Source organism: Hyla sarda, chromosome 9 (assembly GCF_029499605.1).
Source record: "Hyla sarda isolate aHylSar1 chromosome 9, aHylSar1.hap1, whole genome shotgun sequence".
NCBI classification, from domain to species: Eukaryota; Metazoa; Chordata; class Amphibia; order Anura; family Hylidae; genus Hyla; species Hyla sarda.
Window position 1 is genome coordinate 65968832 of NC_079197.1, and position 23384 is coordinate 65992215.

General features: G+C 42.9%; 1 protein-coding gene across 4 annotated transcripts in view; it reads right to left on the bottom strand.

The window, feature by feature from the left end:
- Window positions 1-23384, bottom strand: part of CENPI (centromere protein I) — a 466748-nt gene that overhangs the window by 48678 nt on the left and 394686 nt on the right. For all 4 annotated transcript variants that reach the window (XM_056540598.1, XM_056540599.1, XM_056540596.1 and 1 more), the window contains one exon: window positions 6746-6831. In XM_056540598.1, the coding sequence (XP_056396573.1) occupies window positions 6746-6831 (86 nt within the window). The remainder of the gene's footprint in view (window positions 1-6745; window positions 6832-23384) is intronic.

The following is a 23384-nucleotide window of genomic DNA, read 5'->3' on the forward strand; positions in this document are numbered from 1 at the left end:
ACAGTAAAAAAATGAACCCAGAAAAAAAAAATCCAGAAAAACAGTCCCACGAACACTGCAAAAGTCAACAACCAGAAGCAACAACCAGAAGTTACTAAGTAGTAATACAGCAGAACAATCCCTGTCCAAACGAGGCAGGAACATCATTTATCAGGAAAAACAAAAATAAAATGGAGAACAACAAAGTCACATTCAGTGTGGAGGATCAAGGTGCAGCTGGGCAGAAGTAATCGGGTGCCATGACCGGAGATGCCGAGGGGCACGAGGTGGTAGAGAAGGATTTAGTGACCAAGCAATATTCTCCTTCGTCAGGATGTCCTGTGCTTCAAACAGGGATCACACCACATATTGGCAATTGCCTATCTGGAACGCCAAACTATAAGGGAATCCCCGCCAGTATTTCACATTCTCCTGCTGTAGGGCTAATTTCACATTCTCCTGCTGTAATAGACCGAAATGTCCGGCAGAGCTCCAAAGTGAAATGTGCCAAATCATAAAACATATCAGGAAGCGTGTCCAAATTACTTGCCGCAGAAAGAAGTTGATCACGCATTTCAGCATAATGCAACTTTAGAATGACATATCTCGGTATATCAGGATTGCGAGGTCTTGTCAGAGCCCGATGCACTTGGTCTGTAATATCCCTGCGATCCAACTCAAGTGCATCTGCAAGCTCCTTCATCTTGGTCTCCGCCTCAGAGACGCACTGACCCAGGGCCTGAATTTGGGCTGTAAAGTCTGACACCATCTTCCCCAGCTCAGTCTGGAAAAGCTGCTGGATATTTTGGAACATTGCCGCTGGAGAGAGGAATTCAGGAGCCAGCACACTCTCCTCCTCCTCAGAGTCTCCTTAATGGCTTGTGGCAGGCGCCGCAACGTTGGATGTTGGGGCCACCCAGAACAATTCGGGGATAGACTGAGAAAGCCGCAATGAGTCTTCTTGAAACTTTTCCCTGCCGGACCAGGGCATCTTCCGACACCAGGTAAGCCCTGTCCCACTACTTAAAAGCCGTTTTCGGCACTAAAAGCAGCTAAAGTCTGTACAGCCAATGCAGAGCTCACATTACCAGCGTTCTTTCCTGTGAGCCGTGCGCATGCGCCCCCAAATTTTTCATTTTCACAAGGGGTATTAGGAGAAAAAGCCCCCCAAAGATTCTAACACAATTTCTTTTGAGTATGAAAATACTCCAATATGTGGACTGCTCTGTGGGCACACATAATAGGTGGTGTGCCATTGGGATTTGGAGAGAGAATTTGGTTGGAATTGAAGTTAAGGATCATGTGCATTTTCATGGTGCCAGAACAGTGGACCCCCCACATGTGACTCACATTTTTGAAACTACACCCCTCACGGAATGTAGGTGCAGTGAGCATTTACACGACACAGGCATTTGACAGATTAAATTTTTCATTTTTACTGACCACTGTTTCAAAAATCTGTAAGACACCTGTGGGGTGTAAATGCTCACTGCACTCCTTGCACTACATGCTCACTGCACTCCTTGCACTGGGGTGTAGTTTCAAAAATGTGGTGACATGGGGGTGTTTTTTTTTTTTTTTGCGATTATGTCAGAACTATCAGCCACCCCTGTGCAAATCAACAATTTAGGTCTCAAATGTACATGGTGCACTCTCACTCCTGAGCTATATTATGCGCTTTGTGATGGGGTATATCTGTACTTGGGAGAAATTGTAATACAAATTTTGGGGGTCTTTTTCTCCTTTTACCTATTATGAAAATGAAAAGTATGGGTCAACACCAGCATGTTAATGTGAAACATTTATTTTACACTTCCAACTGTTGCAAAACCACAACTCCCAGCATGAAGTAAAAGACCGTGCATGCTGAGAGTTTAGTTTTGCCACAGTTGGAGGCACATTGGTGGGTAAACACTGAGTTAGGTGAGCACTGAGCTAACTCTGTGTTTCGCATGGTCTGTCAGTGCATGCTGGTAATTGTAGTTATGCAACAACTGCCAACATGCACTGACAGAACATACAGGCCGCTGCAGTGTGGCTGTCATCTACAGAAGCACCCGGGCCCAGTGTGTCATACTCCTGCCCGCTAATTTTTTTGAGCAATCCCGCCTGCTCCCATACACAGTGTTTCCTCCACTCCCGCCCACTCCTGCTAAAATGGTTGTCCAATCTCACCTGCTCCCGCAAACATAGGAATGTACAGACACTAGGGTGCAATGCTCTGCACATACTCCCCATGTATATCAGTATGTGTAGTACACACACTGCTACACATGGGGGGGGGGGGGTAAGTGCAGAGCATTGCACTCGAGTGTATGTGAATAGCAGTGACTGTGCAAACTCAGAGGCTATTCACTGACCGATGCAATGGTCTGCATATACCTGGCCTATGGGGATGTATGAGGGCTAATTTTTTGGGCTGTGATCTGTAGTTTTTATCAGTACCATTTTTGTTTTAATTGGACTTTTTGATCGCTTTTTATTATTTTTTATGGCATATGAAGTGACCAAAAATGCACAATTTTTTACTTTAGTATTTTTATTATGTGCACGCAATCGACAGGAAATGCGGGGGTTTCACGCTTTTATTAGGGAAGGTTAATTGTATAATTTTTTTTACACTTTTTACTTTTTGTTATAGCTCCGATAGAGCATGTGCAGACTGCAGAGCATTGCACCCTAAGATCTGTAGAAGACAATAGGGTGCAATGCTCTGTCTGCAGTCTGCACATCCCCCCATATGTATAGCAGAGTGTTGAGCAGCAGAGCAGACTGCAGACACTGAGGCCCTGGAAGGATCACCGACCCAGGCCGGGGCCGCAGCACAGCGAACAGTCAGTGTGTGTTGTAACACACTGACCTACCATACAGGGCCCAGGCAGTGGCAGAAGAGAATGGATGGATCCTTCAGGGCAGGCTGATCGGAGGATCCAAATACATAAAATGGTGGGGCAACGGCGGTGGGGGGAGGAGACAAGTTGGGAGGAGCAGCAGCCCTGAGTCACTGAGGCTGAGTCACTGAGGCTGCTGTGGTATTTTGTGGGATTTGCTGGACCTGCAGGCATAGTGCCTGACCGTCCACCCACTGACCAGACCAATCCCAATGCAGGGCTCTACTATAGAGTCTGTGAATATTAAAAATAGGGGTCTGTCTATTACATTACTTAATTCCTTTAGAACACTGGGGTGAATGCCATCTGGACCTGGTGATTTGTCTTTTTTGATTTTTTTGTAGGCGGCACTGTACTCCATCCTAGGTTAGACAGGTGACCTGTACTTGGGAGTTTACTTTATCTTGCTGTATTTTAACTGGCATTTAATTTTCCTCTATGAATACAGTGGAGAAGAATGTGTTTAATATATTAGCTTTTTCCTGATCCCCGTCTATAATTTCTTCCTCATCATTTTTTAAAGGGCCAACACTTTCATTTTTTAACCTTTTAGCTATTTATATAGTTGAAACACATTTTGGGGTTAGTTTTACTCTCTTGGGCTTTGAGTCTTTCTGTCTCTACTTTTAGGGTTTTTATCTGTTTTTTACATAATTGAACATTTTTCTCTATAGCTTTTTCACTGCCGTCCTGTTTTAGTAGTTTAAATGCTTTATTTTTGTCATTTATTGCCCCTTAACATTTTTATTCATCTACACCGGTTTTCTTCTATTCCTGACCCTTTTATTCCCTTATGGTATATACCTCTTAGGCCCCTTTCACACTACTGTTGTCCCCCTGCAAAAACTCCCCTCATGAACTCCCTTCTGAAAGTCTCCAATACGGCCGTCAAAAAAATCGCATTCATGTCCATGGGCTTTTTTAAGATATTTTTAAAAGTCTCCCATTTAGTGTCAATATTCTTGTTTTTCAGGACATTCTCCCAATTTATATTGTTAAAGGGGTACTACAGACGTCACACGGGTGTGGGGCCGTGACGTCACAATGCTCCGGCCCCCCGTGATCGCCAGTAATCAGGACTGATTATAACAGGGTGCTGCGTGCAAGATCACGGGGGTCCCCAGCGATCACACATCTTATCCCCTATCCTTTGGATAGGGGATAACATGTCTTATCGCCGGAGTACCCCTTTAAGGGCTTCTCTGAGTTGATCAAACTTTGCCTTCCTAAAGTTCATTGTTTTTGTGGCCCCTTGAGAGATTCCCTTATTGCAGGACAAGTTATAATGTATTATATTATGATCACTATTTCCAAGGTATCGTTCTACCTGCACATTAGTTACATTAGTTACTTTTTAATTTTTTCCTCTATATAACTGTACCCATAATGACTTTACATTATCGTTTCCCTCTTGTATATCCTCCCGAAGTGCGGCCTTCAGACGGGACTTTACATAAAGACAAACTCCTCCCCCTTTCTGTTTTACCCAATCCTTCCTGAATAGACTATAACCCTGTATGTTGACCACCCAGTCATAGCTATCGCCCAACCATGTCTCTGTTATACCCACTATGTCATAATTCTTCTCAGACATTATCAACTCCAGTTTGTCCGTTTTATTGGTCAGACTTCTGGCATTAATCAACATGCAATTCCTTAGACAACAGTCATGCTGCACAATGGGCAGAATTAGAAAAAAAAATCCTCCCTTCAGAGTTTTCTTTTAATGTCCGTTATGTTAGCATGAACTGTTCTGGGTCAGTGCTAGAAAGATTTAATACAGTTAATATTCAGAGTGGAGGAATAGAGTGAAGATTCACAGATCATTCTGGGGTCTAAGATATGTATCTTGGGTGTTTTGGGTGTTGATGTAGCACTAAATTGGATTGAAAATGGCACTATGCGCATACTATATCAAGCCAAGAAACTGGTAGACTGATTCAATCTGTCCATAATTTGAAAATTTAACTTCAAATTAAATGTTACATTTAAACCAGAAAAGGGTGTCTAAGAAACACAATTCTTAATTAGAATCAATTTGGAACCCATGGGTGGCTTCCTATCACCCCATTTAATGAAGGGACTTGTATGTCACTAAATGTAACTGCAATTTATATTGATTGACTTGACTGACTGGGTCCCATCTTAGCCAGTGATTGGCTCAGCAGGCCATCACTTCGGCTCATTTCCGAAGGAGGGGACTAGTAAGCAGCCAGGTGATGCACAGAAGTTTGCAGGAGGGCCCTCAATGGTCGAACCCCACGTGATCAGACAAATCGCCAGGTCCAGATGGCATTCACCCCCGTGTTCTACTGGAATTAAGTAATGTAATAGACAGACCCCTATTTTTAATATTCAGGGACTCTATAGTAACTGGGACTGTTGTCCAGGACTGGCACATGGCAAATATGGTGGCAATATTTAATAAGAGGACAAAAGTTGACCCAGGGAATTATAGATCTGTTAGTTTAACCTCTTTTGTATGTAAATAGTTTGAGGGTTTTCTAAGAGATGCTATTTTGGAATATCTTGATAAAAATAAATGTATGACTCCATATCAGCATGGCTTTATGAGGGATCGGTCCTGTCAAACTAACCTGATCAGCTTTTATGAGGACGTGAGCTCCAGACTGGACCAGGGGGAATCATTGGATGTCGAATATCTGGATTTTTTCAAAGCATTTCAGAGTGCCACATAAACGGTTGGGGTATAAAATAAACAGAGGTTGGTTATTAATGGTACTTATTCTGATTGGGTACCACAGGGGTCAGTTTGGGTCCTGTCCTATTTAATATATTCATTAATGACCTTGTAGAGGGGTTGAATAGTAAAGTAGCAATCTTTGCAGATGATACTAAACTCTGTAAAGCGGTAAACACAATAGAGGACAGTGCACTGTTACAAATGGATCTCGATAGGTTGGAGCTTTGGGCTGGGAAGTGGCAGATGAGGTTCAACACTGATAAATGTAAGGTAATGCACATGGAGAGGAAAAATCCGGGCTGGGATTATGTATTCAATGGGAGCACACTTGGGACGACTGACGCGGAAAAGGACGTCTTAGTTAACAGTAAATTAGCTGTAGTGACCAGTGTCGAGCTGCTGCTGCCAAGGCAAATAAAATCATGGGGTGCATCAATAGGGGCATAGAAGCCCACAACAAGGAAATCATTCTGCTGCTGTACAAATCACTAGTCAGACCACACATAGAATACTGTTTACAGTACTGGGCACCAGTGTACAAGAAAGATATAGTGAAGCTGGAGAGGGTTCAAAGACGGGCAACCAGGGTAATATGGGGAATGGGAGGATTAAAGTACCCAGAAATATTATCAGAATTAGGGTTATTTAGTTTAGAAAAAAGAAGACTTAGGGGAGACCTAATAACTATGTTTAAATATATCAGGGGACAGTACAGAGATCTCTCCCATGATCTATATATACCCAGGACTGTATCTATAACAAGGGGGCATCCTCTTCGTTTAGAGGAAAGAAGCTTTCTACACCAGCAAAGATGGGGGTTCTTTACTGTAAGAGCAGTGAGACTGTGGAATTCTCTCCCGGAGGAGGTGGTCATGAATTTAAAAGGGGTCTGGATGCATTTTTGGAGAATAACAACATCGCTGGTTATGTATATTAGATTTATAGGGACAGAACGTTGATACAGGGATTTATTCTGCCATATTTGGAGTCTGGACGGAATTTTTACCTCTAGTATGAGGGTTTTTTGCCTTCCTCTGGATCAACTCAGTAGGGACTCATTAGGGTTATAGGTTGTACTTGATGAACTCTGGTCTTTTTTCAACCTTATGAACTACGTTACTATGTTACTTAACTTTTATAAAATAAATAAGGGTTAGGATATATTTCTTACTTGTCTACACCTCCATGTTCTGGGCAGACAGAATGTTTCACCAACCAATTTTGCAAAAGTTCTTTCAGAATCTTTATCACGTCAATCTAGGAAAGAAAATACAACAATTATTCACTAGGGAAAGAAATATGTCAGTACATTAAAGGGGTACTTATCCCCTATCCAAAGGATAGGGGATGTCTGACATGAATGGAGGGGGCATGGTGTGATGTCACGAGTGGAAGTGGCGTCATGACCCCCGCCGTGGGAACCCAGCAATCTAAACATACTGTGCAGCACGGAGAAGTGGGAGGTCCCAGCGTCAGAACCCTGCGATCAGAAATCAAATGCCCTATAATTTGGATAGGGGATGAGATGTCTAGAGGCAAAATACCCCTTTAATTTGTCTTCGCACATTGTGGAGAACATGCAAACAAGTGACTTCACCCCCTAAAAACTTCAATCTGTACTGATGTTATGGCTGGCAAGCCCTTTGCAACTAGAACGTAAATATGCAGAGAACTGAGTAGGTACCTTAAAACATAACTTTCAATTAGTAAATAAAATAATTACACACCAAATAATAAGGAATACAGTGTATGTGCAAATTATCCCACCACTGGGAATGAAATGAAGAAAAGGGGGGGGGGGGGGGGGGAACAAAAGATGCACTTCCCCAGTTATCGCATAGTAATTCTATATTACTGTACACCAATAACTAGTATGTAGAAAAACACCCCTTTAAATACCCAACGCGTTTCTGTTCTCAAGGGAACTTCATAAGGGGTAAATCAAAGTAAGAGGTTACAAAAAAACACAGTAAGATGATAGACATAGGTGTCAGATCTAACAAAATACCTGCAGCACAAAGCCCCATCAATTTATGCAATGTATATATAAAAAGATTGTGTGATACTTAATACATGTCCCTGACAGGAATGATAACCTGGTATTGGACAATGTCGATCATTACAGGGAGAAAGAGCACAAGACCCTATCCACAGCACATAACGTATCGCAGGGGAAGGGGATCTCACAACATGTTGTATAGAGGCTGATGCAGGACTGCAAAGGCCCGCTTTGACGTTTGCAGCCCTGAAGGGCCAGTCGAAGCACGATCCAGCATGAAACGGCACTGTAGCCCGCCCAGGTAGCCCTGCTTATATATATATATATATATATATATATATATATATATAGCGCCTACAGATTCCGCAGCGCTTACAATTATGGGGTACAAACAAAGACAAGTATCAGACATAAAATTACACTAACTATTCAAACAAGAGGTGTGGGGATATATTGAGGATATTAACCACACTAGGGCCATTTCACTCCTAGCAGTCTCCCAGTCTGACTGGGAGAGCAAGGTAAGTGAGCCATTACACCTTGTTCACACTGGTGTGGTGCGGGGCGGCGTCTGTTGCTGCCGTGGTGCTGTGTCTGCGGGCGGGTGCGGCCTATAGACTGGTTTGAGAGGCATTGGGGCTGCTCTGCCAGTGGGTCGCTCCCCCCCCCGTGGGCACCTGTGTCGCGGCGGTGGTGGTCGCCGCCTGGTGCTGCGCCATTTTATGCTAGGGACGTTAGGGACCCACTCTGAATAGGTGGCCTTGACGTGGCGAGTGGGCTTGTACTTTTTGATCAAAAATGTATACTAACAACGTGTTAGTTTTTGATATTATGCTGAGAAGCAATCAGATCATTATACAAGATTGTAGATGTGCGCTATGTCTGTATTCTACTCGAATTCATATTGTGATTTCTATCTTCCCCCTTTTTTTTGTTTTTTTGAACATGTGCTGCACTCTTCCCCACCCCCCTCAGCCTAAACCTATATAGGTGGTAATTAACCACACTAGGGCCATTTCACTCCTAGCAGCCTCCCAGTCTGACTGGGAGAGCAAGGTAAGTGAGCCATTACACCTTGTTCACACTGGTGTGGTGCGGGGCGGCGTCTGTTGCTGCCGTGGTGCTGTGTCTGCGGGCGGGTGCGGCCTATAGACTGGTTTGAGAGGCATTGGGGCCGCTCTGCCAGTGGGTCTCGCTCCCCCCGTGGGCACCTGTGTCGCGGCGGTGGTGGTCGCCGCCTGGTGCTGCGCCATTTTATGCTAGGGACGTTAGGGACCCACTCTGAATAGGTGGCCTTGACGTGGCGAGTGGGCTTGTACTTTTTGATCAAAAATGTATACTAACAACCTGTTAGTTTTTGATATTATGCTGAGAAGCAATCAGATCATTATACAAGATTGTAGATGTGCGCTATGTCTGTATGTATTCTACTCGAATTCATATATTGAGGATATGTTGAGGCCAATTAGAGAATGTTATAGGCCTGTCTGAAGAGATGTGTTTTCAGGCCACGTTTGAAACTATGGATGTTGTTGAGTCTGAGGGATTGAGGGATAGCATTCCAGAGAACCGGTGCAGCACGGGTGAAGTCTTGGAGACAGGAGTGAGAAGTTCGTATTATAGAAGATGTTAGTGTGAGGTAGAGGAGATGTAGGTAGGTGCAGCATTGTGGAGAGCTTTGTGTGTGAGACTGAGGATTTTGTACTGTATTCTGGACTGGTAACCAGTGTAGTGACTGGCGCAGGGAGGAGGCGTCGGTGTAGCGGCTGGAGAGGAAGATGAGTCTGGCTACGGCATTAAGGATGGACTGGAGAGGAGAGAGTTTGGAGAAAGGAAGGCCTATTAGTAAAGAGTTACAGTAGTCGAGGCGGGAGTGAATCAAAGCAATAATGAGAGTTTTAGCAGTTTCAATAGTGAGAAACGGGCGGATTCTTGAAATGTTTTTGAGATGCAGGTGACAAGAACGTGAAAGAGACTGAATATGGGGAGTGAAAGACAGATCAGAGTCAAGTATAACTCCAAGACAGCGAGCCTGCTGCCCGGGAGTTATGGTAGTACCACAAACCGAGATGGAAATGTCAGGGTTAGGTACAGTATCAGTTTATGGAGAAAAGACAAGAAGTTCTGTTTTAGAAAGATTTAGTTTCAGATATAAAGAGGACATAATGTCTGAGACGACAGAGAGACAGTCACTGGTATTCTGTAGGAGTGCAGGGGTGATGTTGGCGGAGGAGGTATAGAGTTGGGTGTCATCAGCGTAGAGGTGGTACTGGAAACCAAATCTACTGATTGTTTTTCCAATGGGAGATGTGTAGAGTGAAGAGAGTAGAGGACCCGGGACCGATCCCTGGAGAACCCCGACAGCAAGGGGAAGAGGAGAAGAAGTAGAGCCAGAAAACGAGACGCTAAAGAAGCGGACAGAGAGATAGGAGGAAAACCAGGCGAGAGCAGAGTCCTTGAGACCGATGGAGCGGAGACTACTGAGGAAGAGTTGGTGATCCGCAGTGTCAAAAGCCGCAGACAGGTCCAAGAGAATCAGTAAAGAGAAATTGCCATTTGATTTGGCCGTCAGAAGATCGTTAGTGACTTTGGTTAGGACCGTTTCTGTGAAGTGAAGGGAGCGGAAACCAGACTGTAAGGGGTCAAGCTTTTCAGTCTGTCCGTCCTGCACCTTCAACCATGTTCTCACGCCATGTATGTTTTACATTTCAAATAAAGAACTCTGCACACGAGACCGGATCGGTGAGTGCCCTATTTATCTCTTCTTACGTTCTGGATTACTTTTTATATATACATTGCATAAATTGATGGGTCTTTGTGCTGCAGGTATTTTGTTAGTTCTGACACCTATGTCTATCATCTTACTGTGGTTTTTTGTAACCTCTTAATTTGATTTACCCCTGATGAAGTTCCCTTGAGAACAGAAACACGTTGGGTATTTAAAGGGGTGTTTTTCTACATACTAGTTATTGGTGTTCAGTAATATAGAATTGCTATGCGACAATCGGGGAAGTGCATCTTTTGTTCCCCCCCTTTTCTTCATTTCATTCCCAGTGGTGGGATAATTTGCACATACACTGTATTCCTTATTATTTGATGTGTAATTATTTTATTTACGAATTAAAAGTTATGTTTTAAGGTACCTACTCAGTTCGCTGCACTTTCAGTCACCCGTAGGCTTTGCTATTAGTCAGCGTATGACTTTATATACGCTTAGTTCATAGAACGTAAATATAATTGGTCTTTAAAATCATAAAGATCACACAGATCACACAGGTCCCATTTTGAGGCAGACCTTTTCCGACAATGCGGGACGTCTGCTAGCGAATCTTGCAAAAGGCCGGCGGCCCCCGCTACATATCACCAAGCTTAAAGGAGAGGGGGGGATTGTCCACTCGACTCCTCACAGTATTAATAAAACATTAGCTGACTTTTATGAAGCCCTGTACAGAGACACTCCGTCTCCAGATACAGCAGGGATGACTTTTTTTAAATAACCTTAACCTTCCTCATCTATCCTCTGCGCAGAGAGACGCTTTAAACGCCCGTGTCAGTGGAAGAGATCCAATCTGCCATTCGCTCACTTGCTAACAATAAATCCCCGGGCATTACTTCCCCAGATATCCTCAGTACTGTGTCATGTGTATTCGATGTTCCTGTCCACAGGGAGGGTCTCCGCTGAGGCTTCTATGGCGCATATTAAAGTCCTGCCCAAGCCCGGTAAAGATCACAGCGATCCTAATTCTTATCGACTGGTATGCCTAATAAACCAGGATATTAAATTGCTCTCTAAAATTTTAGCAGATCGTTTGTCCAGACTAATGCCCTTCTTAGTGGGTTGCCACCAATTTGGCTTCATCAAAAATCGGTCAGCCACCATGAATATCAGAACGATAATGACGGTTCTTGACAGATTGCAGCACCAGCCCCGCCGGGACGATATGCCAGCTCTGGTTACTCTAGATGCAGAGAAGGCCTTTGATAATATCACATGGGACTGGTTGGGACTGGTGCTGGATCGATTTGGTATCCAGGGGTCATTTCAGGACTTTAAAGCGGATATTTATGCAGCACCTAAAGCTAGGATCAGCACCCCGGGGATTCTCTCTGCTCCTTTCGATCTCTGCAAGGGAACGAGACAAGGTTGCCCACTCTCTCCCCTATTGTTTGACCTTGCAATAGAACCCCTGGCGCGTTACCTACTGACATCCAATCTATATGAGGGAATTACAATAGGTCAGGAAGTAACTAAACTGACAATGTTTGCAGACGACATTTTGCTCTTTAACAATGCACCGGGACAGTCGCTACAGCGAGTGCTTGATTTCTTAAAAACTTTCGGTAGTTTCTCAGGATATAAAATAAACATCACAACATCTGAAATCCTTCCCTTAGGCTCCTCTCCCCCACGATGGACACGTTTGATTAATGGTTTGGGAATTAAACTTGCGTCTACCTCAATCACTTATCTGGGAATCAAAATAGGGAAGACCCCGGATACTCTGTACAGGCTTAATTACCCCCTCTTCCAAAAAATACAAGCGGAACTCCGTAAATGGATGGGTTTGCCTCTATCCTTGATGGGAAGGTGCTACTTAATTAAAATGTTCAGTTTCTCCCGCCTCCCCTACCCTCTGCAAACGCTACCACTACTTTTACGCCATACTGACATTGCTCACTTGCGATCAGCCTTCACAAAATGTATATGGGCGGGCAAGCGACCGAGGATAGCATTGAGGAAACTGATGCTGAGTAAACTGGAGGGTGGCCTGAACTTTTCCAACATCCGAGGGTATAATCTAGCCTGCCTCTTCCGATTCCATGCTTCTTCTTTCCACGCTATGATCGCTCTCGAAAGTGACCTAGCCTCACCATGGCGCCTTTCGGCCTTACTGCACACACCATATGCGAAATTGCCCCCTAAAATAAAACATTCCACTCTCCTACGGGATACAATTGTAGCGTGGAAAGAGGTGCGTAAATTATTCCGGCTCCCCTTCCTAATGTCTAAACATTTCCCGCGCACAGGTCATGTTATATTTCCCCCGGACATCCCCTCACGGGTGTTAGATCACTGGGCATCTTAACAGCTGCTAATTTAATGGATCGCAATGCCAAGACCTGGATTCCACCTGCTACGTTACTCGCCTCTTATCAACTCCCCTCTCATCATCTACTATATTTAAATCAGATTTACTCATTTTGCAGACACAGACTAAGCGACCTGACTCTCGAGGCTCCCTTTCACGTGTTAGAAAATCTCATAGGCTCTTCCCCGCGAAAGACCAAAATAACTGACTTATATCCCACTATTAAAAAAACCCTCCTCAAATTAGACCCGGACTCCCTCTTTGCAACATGGTCCAGCTGGATACCTGCAGATGACATAACTGAATGTATCTTACAGGGTTGGCACAAAGTAAGAAAAGCAGTGATCAACGAGAGATGGAGAGAAACCCATTTCAAATTAGCTCATCAAGCGTTATACGGTTTTAATATTCTCCCCTCTCCTAATTTCCCTGACAGAATTACAGAAGGTCCTAAATGTGCGATTCCCCTGACGGATACATGGCATGGGGTATGGACTTGCTTCAAGACTACAGAATACTGGCACATGATCCTTGACTACATACATGACACTTGGAATATTACATTACCGTTTCACCTGCGCTCATTACTCTTCCATCAATTCCGCCCTCCGGACTATGATATGCCCCAACTCCCCAAGGTCCCTCAATTGATACATGTTGTTCTGCTAGTGGCATTAAGGTGCCTTTTTGCTTTTTGGCTGTCTCCTTACACTCCCACACGCCATATGCTTTTAACTCAGTTAAAGTTATACTGCCATATTGACTGACTAGACACAGAAAGGCACAAAACTACACGTACTCATACATATTTCTCTAAATGGGAGGTGTTTATTACTTCTGCGTACACAGCTACTGAAATTGCAGACATGGTACGGCTATTTGAATTTACTGAGTGGTACTGCAGAGGGGACTTAGGGGATACGTTGGGGTCTCTTCGCCTACCAGTCCAGAGTCCAGCAGTGATTTCAGATGCAAGGCAGTGATTATACAGCATTATTATGTTCGGTCTCCTTAGCCATATGTTTTTTTTTTTTTTCGCTTGGTTACTTACACAATGGTGACTTATTATCTTTTGTAGCCCCTGCATGGGCAATTCTTGGTTCTTTTGACTGTTTTGCTCTAACACAGTTTTGCCTCATTTCAAGAGGCTGTATTGTTTGTTGATGAAAATTTAATAAAACATGTTTAAAAAAAGAAAAAAGAGAATTAGGAGAAACTGTACTAGAGACTGTGATTTAGTCTCACAAAGCAACATCCTGAAGGCTCGTTTCAAAGCCAAAGGCTACCCCCACTCTCTGGTACAGCCCTCCTATGATAGAGCTCTCTCTCTTTCTCAACCAGGCATCTTGTTTACTCCCAAAACCTGAGCGATCCACCACCACCACCACAGATCGTTCACACAATTTCATCACTACCTTCAGCAGAGAACACAAAGACATTAGACAAATATTAACTAAAGGTTGGTCAGTTCTTAACTTAAGTCATTCCTTAACTGAGGGTCACAATACATTATCCATTTACTTCATTGTCCCTGACACAAACAATTTGTGGGTAGAACCATATGTTGTTTCAGGGAACGCTTGAACAAGCACCGCAGCAACACAGTACACGGCTTCCTCCTGTACAGTGTTTCACGCCACTTGACAAAACACCACAATGGAGATTTTAGCGTCATTCGGGCCACTTCTATCTAGCATATCTCTAAAAATGTAAAGCAAAGGTATAACACTTTGAGAAGATGTGAAAACTTCTGGATCCACACCCTCTGAACCCTATCCCCTGTTGGTCTGAACAAAATGATCGAAAGTAAGCTGTAAGCCAGTAAACATTCACATCATAATGTATCTAACCCCCCCGTACCACTAAAATTTACCTACCTCTGACACCTTATGCTCTTTTTTACAACTGTGTCCACTCTGCATACCTATAACTATTCTTCTCCCCCCATTAATACATAACCTAATTTTATCACCCACCCATTTTTATTAATATCACTATTATTACTATTTATTTTATATTATTACTATTTCTTATTATTATTACTATTACTATATATTATATTTCCTTTTTACTACTACCGGTATTAATGCTATGTTTTTATGCAGTATTATTGCCATATTTATTCATGTACTTTACTACTATCACCACTGTATTCTATTACCAGTACCAACACACCTTGTGGATTTTATGTATTGTTATATCATTTGCCAATAGTTAGTCCCGGCACTGCTAATAGCTAGTCCTGGCGCTGACAGCTGACAGCACTGTCCCGTCACTGATAGCTGACAGTTCTCTTATGTGTCCCCGTCACTGACAGCTGTTTTACTAGTATACCTTGTCTGCATAGATCGGGCTACCTTACCTATATAGAGCACACCTTATGTGCGCTATGTCAGTAATTCTACATGCGCTCCGTGGGCAAGCACTGACAGGAAAGCCCACCCAGCAGCCTTGATTGGTTCCTCTAGGTCACGCGGTCGCTCTTACCTAGCGACGCGTCCTAGATACCTAGTTCCGGACCCGTATCACACACAGGATGTTGACATCTGGATACCGGACGTAGTCAAAACCTCTGGACACATCGCAACTTAAGTTTTCCACTATATTTCCCTCATTATTGGATGTTTTAAGTTTGTAATTATGTCTACTTTGATTTGTCATGTATATTTATATTGATCCACATTATCAAGTCGTACTGCATGTTTTGATGTATGATGCTATCCACTTGGCTCCTCCCCCTTATCTATTGGTGTCAATTTTGTACATATTTATACTCTCTTTGTATTATGTGCACCTATACTGATCTGAGGAAGGGGGTGGCTTCCTCGAAATAAGTCATCCCTTGTTTTATTCTTTTTATCTGCTATTTCATAAACCTTCCAGTGTTTTGTATTACCTACATCTCCGGCTACGGTTTGTTTCTTGCATCATTGGAACAAGCAGCGCCATCTCAAGGTTTCTTTTGCTGAACTACCACTGGTCTTCTCTTGGGAAATGGTCTTACCTCTCCTTCAACATCAGGCTCAACAGCGGTTTCAGCTTCATTGTAACCCCACATGTGGGTTGATACGCAAGTTTTAACTTGCTACAAGGTGAGCAGCCACTACCTAGGGGTCACACAGTCCACGGCACTTCTCGCTCTCTAACTATCCCTACGGTATCACATGAGGCGCCCCCTCCGGTCTCTCTGTATTTTCCTACAGACATTCCACCTGATCATTTTCCTCACCTATGTCTTTGAAAGGACCTAAAAGAGAGGATTTTATGTATAAATAAACCCCTCCCCCTTTCTTACTTGTACAGTTATTTCTGAAAAGACTGCAAATTATCAGCTCCAGCCAGTCATAGCCTGCAACCAGCCATGTCTCACTTATCCCCCTATGTCAGTCTTCTTCCACAATTAATAGTTCCAATTCCTCAATATTATTATTGAGGCCTCTGGCATCAGCATACATACACCTGAGCAGACACAGGGTCATCAGAAGGCATCACATTTACTCTAAGACCTGGAGGATTTTGGGGAGAGGGTAGAGGACTTCTCGAGTATGGAAAGGACTGCCCTTAGGACAGTCAGACCTTGCAGGACTGTGAAGCGCAGTTTCAGCCGTGGTTGGGCTAGTAAACACGGATGAGATACCATCTTCATGACAGATTCATAGCACAGCAGGGGATCGAAGCGTAAATTTCACCTTGTGCAGGAACAGTTTGGTACATACACCTACAAAAGCTCTACATCTTGGCTCAACAGGTGCTAAAAGGTCCTCAAATAACAGAACTTGACTGCTTTGAAGCATAAGGGGAAAAGTGTGCCTCCGAAAAGCTCTCAGAAGGGCGGGGCACTTGTTGTAATTCAGCAGCTTTAGAACAACCTGGTGGGGTCTGTTCTGTTGAGATGACTGAGAAGGTGCCAGATTTGTGTTACGGATGCTGATGTCCAAGCCCAGGCTATGCATTCTCTCTGACCTGCAGTAGAGGTCCAAGCCCAGCAATTCTGACAGTTCCACTTAACAAATGCACTGTAAGTCTAGCGCTCTTACCTGTTCTAAGAGCCCCACAGTACATAAATTGTTGCACCTGGAGGGTTTCTCAAAGCAGTTTCCTGCTGAAGATCAGCCATGGAAGTCGAAATATCGGATTGGCTCTGCTCAATCGCTCTGACTTTGCTCTGAACCATAGAAACCATGGAATTCGTTTGTGAAAGATCTGACCGCAATTTATCAATGGAAGCCTGTAGCGTCTCCTCCAGGGTCCTCTGTATGTCAGGCACTATTAAGCGGTGACCTCGGCTGCCAGACTTTTTAAGTCAAAGAGGGGCTGATAGTGAGGAGACGACTTGGGTGCCCCTGCTGCAGGTGCCATAGTGATGAGCTGTTGGCAGAAGACGACGACGGTGACCCTCCAGCCAGTGCTTCACTAAGAGGCTGAGAGCGTCCAGGGAGAGTGTGGGAGATAGGCTAGCATGGCAGTATTGCAACTGGTAGTCGGGCTACTGTTATTTTTTTTTTATTGAGCCCCTCTCACTTTTACTGCAGGTGTCTGGAGAGCACAGTGGGCATACACCAAGAACAGGTGTCTTAGGAGGAAGCCCCGTTTACATGACACCTGTTTCTGCAAGGAATTGTGGGAGCTCTGAAGGGGAGATAAATAGGGAGTAAATTATTAGATAGGAGCATTCCTGAACCTGTTCCCTTCCAGTTGTAGCCAAACTACAACTTCCATCATGCCAGGGCATGATGGGAGTTGTAGTTCGGCTACATCTGGAGAGGAATAGGTTGGGCAAAACTCAGAGTGAACAGATGTGACAAAACGACAACGTTAAAAAATAAAAATGTGAAAAAAAAGTTTTTCTGGATAATTTTTTGTATTTGATTTCCTAGTACTGTGCCTTTAAGACCAAGCTTCCATGGTGATTTTACAAGTCACCATTATATCACATTTGGGTAATAGAAAAATGGCTGCATTTTGGTGTAGGGAAAAATCAGCCAGTCATTGTTGGGAGAACAGACCAGTTTTAGTGCTGACAATATGGCTGCTGTTTTATGTTGCTCTTATTAATCCAGCTAATAGAGTTGGGATTGGTGGGCATAACAAAGACAATCCAGAATACACCACAGATCGTGACAGTCACAATTAAATAAAAAAAATAAAAAAGGTTAATTGAAGCAACGCCTATATTTAAAAGTGTTATAAAGACTAAAGTATGAAAAGAAGAAAAATGCCAGTCCACAGAATATTATACCGCATCAGTATGACCTGCATAAAGTTAATTTGGTCAAGAGATCAAGTAGTATTATAGTTTGAATTAGATATCTAATAGGAGATTGATAGCCGTAAAAAGGATAATAGTTTTTGCTACACAATATAAAAATGATTACACTTAAACTATCATGTTCAAAACCACAGGGCCCTTGTGGGTAACAATCCAATAGATAAAAGATTAGTAAAACATTATTGCACTGCATCTATAGATATCACAACACTAGTTGTACATAAGGTGATATAAAATGAACACAGAAACCCCGTAATTATATTCACAAAACTGATCACAACAAGATGCTCCTAAAATACCCAGATCATGTAAATACAAAGTATTCAGAAATATGTTCTGTAACAAAATTTCACGTTTGAATCAATATTATTGCTTTGATATGAGCCTATATGATATCAGAGCCTGTACATAAGCAGACCTGTGCCAGCTACAGAGCCTGTACATAAGCAGACCTGTACTTAGCGGCGCCCCCTCAGCTACGGAAATCAGCTGGGGGCTGCCTGGTATGAAGCAGGCTTGAGTCAGGAGCCTGCTCCATACACACTGAGTGCCATCATACTTTTTAAATCAGAGGAGGTTGTCTGTCCATCTCTGCTTACCCGAAGAAGGGCTAAATGCCTGAATAGTTAACCTGCCAAGCGCACAGGAACAGCATGTCTATGGTATCGGGCAAAATGATTTCCACAACCCTGGATAAGGGTATGTTTACACTGAAGAAATGACAAGGAAATTTTTCTTGCCCTTTTTTAGCAGGGTTTTTCAGTTTTTGCATTTTCATTTTTTCCTCATCACCTTCTAAAAATCATAACACTTTCAATTTTGCACCTACAGACCCATGTGAGGGCTTATTTTTTGCGCCAACAATTGTACTTTATAATGACAATCATTTAACCACAAAATTTACGGCAAAACCAGAAAAAAAATTTTGTGAAGCAAAATTGGAAAAAAAAAATACATTTTGTAAGTTTTGGGGGCTTCAGATTCTATGCAGTACACTTTTCGGTAAAAATGACACAATATCTTTATTCTGTAGGTCCATACGGTTACAATGACACCTAATTTATATAGGTTTTATTTTATTTTACTACATGCACCAAAATTAGAATGTGTAAAATTGTCATCTTCTGACCCCTTTAACTTTTTTATTTTTCCGTATACGGGGATATTTGAAGGTTCATTTTTTGCACCACAATCTGAAGTTTTTATCGGTACCATTTTCATTTTGATGGGACTTTTTGATCGCCTTTTATCCATTTTTTCAGGGTCTACAAAGTGACCAAAAAGACGCAATTTTGGACTTTGGAATTTTCTTCTACGTGTACGCCATTAACTGTGAGGTTTACGCATGCGGCGATACCACATGTTTATTTTTATTTAAATTTTTTTTATGGGAAAAGGGAGGTGATTCAAACTTTTATTAGGAAGGGGGTTAAATCACATTTATTAACTTTTTTAAATTATTTTTTTTGCAGTGTTATTGCCCCCATAGGGGACTATAACATGCAATACCTTGATTGCAGACAATGATCAATGCAAAGCCATAGCATTGATCAGTGTTATCGGTGCTCTGCTGCTCCAGCCTGGATCTCAGGCACGGAGCCGCAAAGTGACGTTCGAACGGTGGGAGAAAAGGTAAGAAGCCTCCCGCTGTCCTCTCAGCTGTTGGGGATGCCACGGTGATCCCGAACAGCCCACTGAACTAACCGGCAATGATTTTCTCCCGTTTTAGATGCCGTGGTCAACTTTGATTGCGGCGTCTAAAGGGTTAATACCGGACATCAGACCGATCGGTGATGTCCGCTATTGGCCACGGGTCCTGGCTGCTGATAGCAACTGGGACCTGCCGAGTATGAAGCACGCTCAGCTCCTGAGCGTGCTTCACATAATGGAAGCTGGCCACGAGCATAAGTTTACACTTGTGGAAATTAAGGTGTTAATGTAGCAGTTCACAAAGCAGCAGTTCCCTGGACCGGAGGAGCAGTGGAGCACAGCAGTAGGGCATTAAAGGCCTACAACAATATATAGGGGTTGTATGGCAGCCTAAAACTCTATAGGGGCAGTATGAGAGCGGCCTACTATATGGGAGGACATAGGGGACCTACAACTATATGGGGGGACATAGGGGACCTACAACTATATGGGGGGGCATAGGGGACCAACAACTATATGGGGGGGACATAGGGGACCTACAACTATATGGGGGGGGGGGGCATAGGGGACTTATCTACTATATTAGGGCATAAGGAGGGCACTATTATTGAGTGGGGCAATACACATGGGGAGATTGTAAAGAGGTGGGCATTGTGTCTGGCATGTACTTTGGAGACTTAACCAGGAGACATCTTAATGACGTTTTAGGCTGGATAGTAAAAAAAACTGAATGACTCCAATCAAAGAAAGGGTCATATGTGAGTCAAAGGCCTCTAGGGAGAAAGGAAATACAGAAAAGCATATAAAGCAACTATATTAATAACAGACATGTTACTGAGGGAAGGGGGCGATTACAATTTTTGGAGATGGGCTGTCAAGGGAAAAGTTCTGACAGACGTTCTGATTTTTTTTTTTTTTTTTTTACAAGTACTTCAACAGCAAGGTTCAGACATTTTGTTCCAGGTCAACGTTTTTGCAGTGCAAGGTCTTTATATACCTTTACATTCTATGTTATATAGGTGAAACTATAAACGAATGTAAAATTTGCTTGAATGGACATAAATCCTCCATTAGGACTGGTAGATTAGATCTTCCTGTAGCAAAGCATTTTCATGATTTGGGGCACATTAGCCAGTTGAGGTTTTGTATCATCGATCATGTCCCCCCATTGAGGAGAGGGGGAGACAGAGAATGTATACTTAAACAAAAAGACCTGAGATGGATCCACAGATTAATGGTTTGAATATTGATTTCAGTTTGAAACCTTTTTAATATGCATTTGAATCCTTTGCTTTCTTCCCTTTTCTGGACACACTTTTCTTTATTTTTTTATTCTTTATAATTTCCTTATTTATTTTCCCCTTTTAATCTTTTATGTTTTATTTAATTTATTTTTATTAATATTTTTATTTTCATTTTTTGTTTTATTTTTTATTTTATCATTATAAATGTTTTCCTTTTTTTGCCTTTTCTTTTTTTTTATCTTTTCTTATTTTTTCCTCTATTTTTCTTCTTTTTTCAAATTTTTCATGTTTTTAAATTTTTCCTTTCACTCTACTTTTTTTCTCTTTTTCTTGCAGACACACCCTGTTCCTTCTTTTTTCCTCTCTTCCATTTGGTTTTAGCATGTATTTGTTGGTGCTATAAACTTTTAGCCATTTTATTAACCCATATGCCACTGCAGTTGGATGTGTCTTCACTTCACTTCACTGGAATTTGCTTGATCAAGCGGTGGCACGCTGGTTGCGCTGGTTGGACACCTGCAGACGAACTGGGACACTCGAGTGCCGACTCCTTTCTTTGTGTGTGTGTGTGTGTGTATGTATATATATATATATATATATATATATATATATATATATATATATACACATACACAGTAACCCCCCGACCTACGATGGCCCCGACATATGAACAAATCGACATACGATGGCCTCTCAGAGGCCATTGCATGTCGATGTCAGCATCGACATACGATGCTTTTTTATGTCGGGGCCATCGCATTAAGTGCTATCCGGCAGCGCAAAATGCTTAACCTGCTGCCGGATAGCAGCTTAATGTTCCCCGTGTGGTGCGGTAAGTATTATTTACCCCTCCACGATGCTCCGGGGTGCCCTCCGGGTCCAGCGCTGGTCTTCCGGTGTCTTCTCGGCCCTCTCCGATGAAGTCAATACGCTGCTGCGCATGTCATCCAATAGGAATGGCGTACGGAGCGGAGTAAAGACGTCGCTATGCAGGCCCAGTAAGGCCTTGCGGAAGACAGCAGAGGACCGGAGAAGACAGCAGAGGACCGGAGAAGACAGCGGAGGACCGGAGAAGACAGCGGAGGACCGGAGAAGACAGCGGAGGACCGGAGAAGACCAGGAGAGCCAAGCGGAGGCCCGGGGTCACCATCGGGAGCGGCGGGGACACCATCGAGAGCGACGGGGACAGGTGAGTACAGCTTCCTATACTTTACATTGCACGAATCCCTCAACATACGATGGATTCGACAAACGATGGCTCGTTTGGAACAAATCACCATCGTATGTTGAGGGACCACTGTGTATGTAGTATATATATATATATGTATATACACACACACACACATGCGTATTTATATGTATCTAATTTATTTTAATGTATCCATTTTTCTTTTTGGGGAGGGGCGGTATGTATATGAATTACATTATGATATTTATGCCATTGAACATATTTTGAAAATCCTACTGTTTTTGTTTAGTGTATTTAAATAGGCACTCTCATTAAAAGGGTACTCCGGTGAAAACCTTATTTCTTTTAAATCAACTGGTGGCAGAAAGTTAAACATATTTGTAAATTACTTCTATTAAAAAATCTTAATCCTTCCTGTACTTATTGGCTGCTGAATACTACAGAGGAAATTATTTTCTTTTTGGGATTTGAACCCAAGTCCCCAGCACTGCAAGGCAGCAGTGCTAACCACTGAGCCACCATGCTGCCCTTAGCATACATCTGCTATGCATGGTTGCTAAAAAAAAATCCTTATGGTAAATAAAAAAATCTTTCTAATGTACTTTGTTTAAAAAAAAAAAAAAAAAAGTTTTCTATGTTTTATTTGTGTTTAAAAAAAGCTGCCAATAGGTGTCTTCCTACTTGTCCAGAGAACATTTCCCCCTATCTCTTGCACAGACTTTGGACGCCTGCTGGCCTGGCAGAAGTCCAAAACCAGGAAATGCAGTCTGGAGTGCTGAGGGTGTGTGCGCGCAGCTTTAGCCAATCATAGCTCATCTCACACACTCAACTGCTCTGGGCCGTGTAGCAGAATGAGGGAGGAAGTTCTCCCCTGTATGGCTTCAGATGATGTCACGCCTGCTGGGTAATGCCTCTTCCCAGTCTGTGAATCAGACTGAGCAAAAAGCATTCACTTCCAGGCAGTGAAACAGAGAGGTGGTATCTGGTAACTAAAAAAGCAAGTACACTAAGCGATTGTGTAAGCTAGTGATTGTGTGAAGTATACAAGCATGTGACGTATACAAGTGGGTGTAAGTAAAGTGAGGGGGACTTAAAATTAAGGGACTTTAAATTCAGTATGTTTAATTGAAATATTTGCTTCTGTTTTTTACTGTTTATTTTTACAATCCCCAAAACTAAGAAGGCCTCCATGTTGGAAAATGCAGTCCAGTGTACATCTTGCATGATGTATGCAATCCTTGAACAGCAGTTTGAGGGTGCATATTGTTGTGCAAGCCCAGATCCTGGATATAGAGGAACAACTGGAAACACTGAGCCGAACTGACAACTTGGAGAGGAGTCTTCTGCTCACTGAGCAAGCACTCTCTGA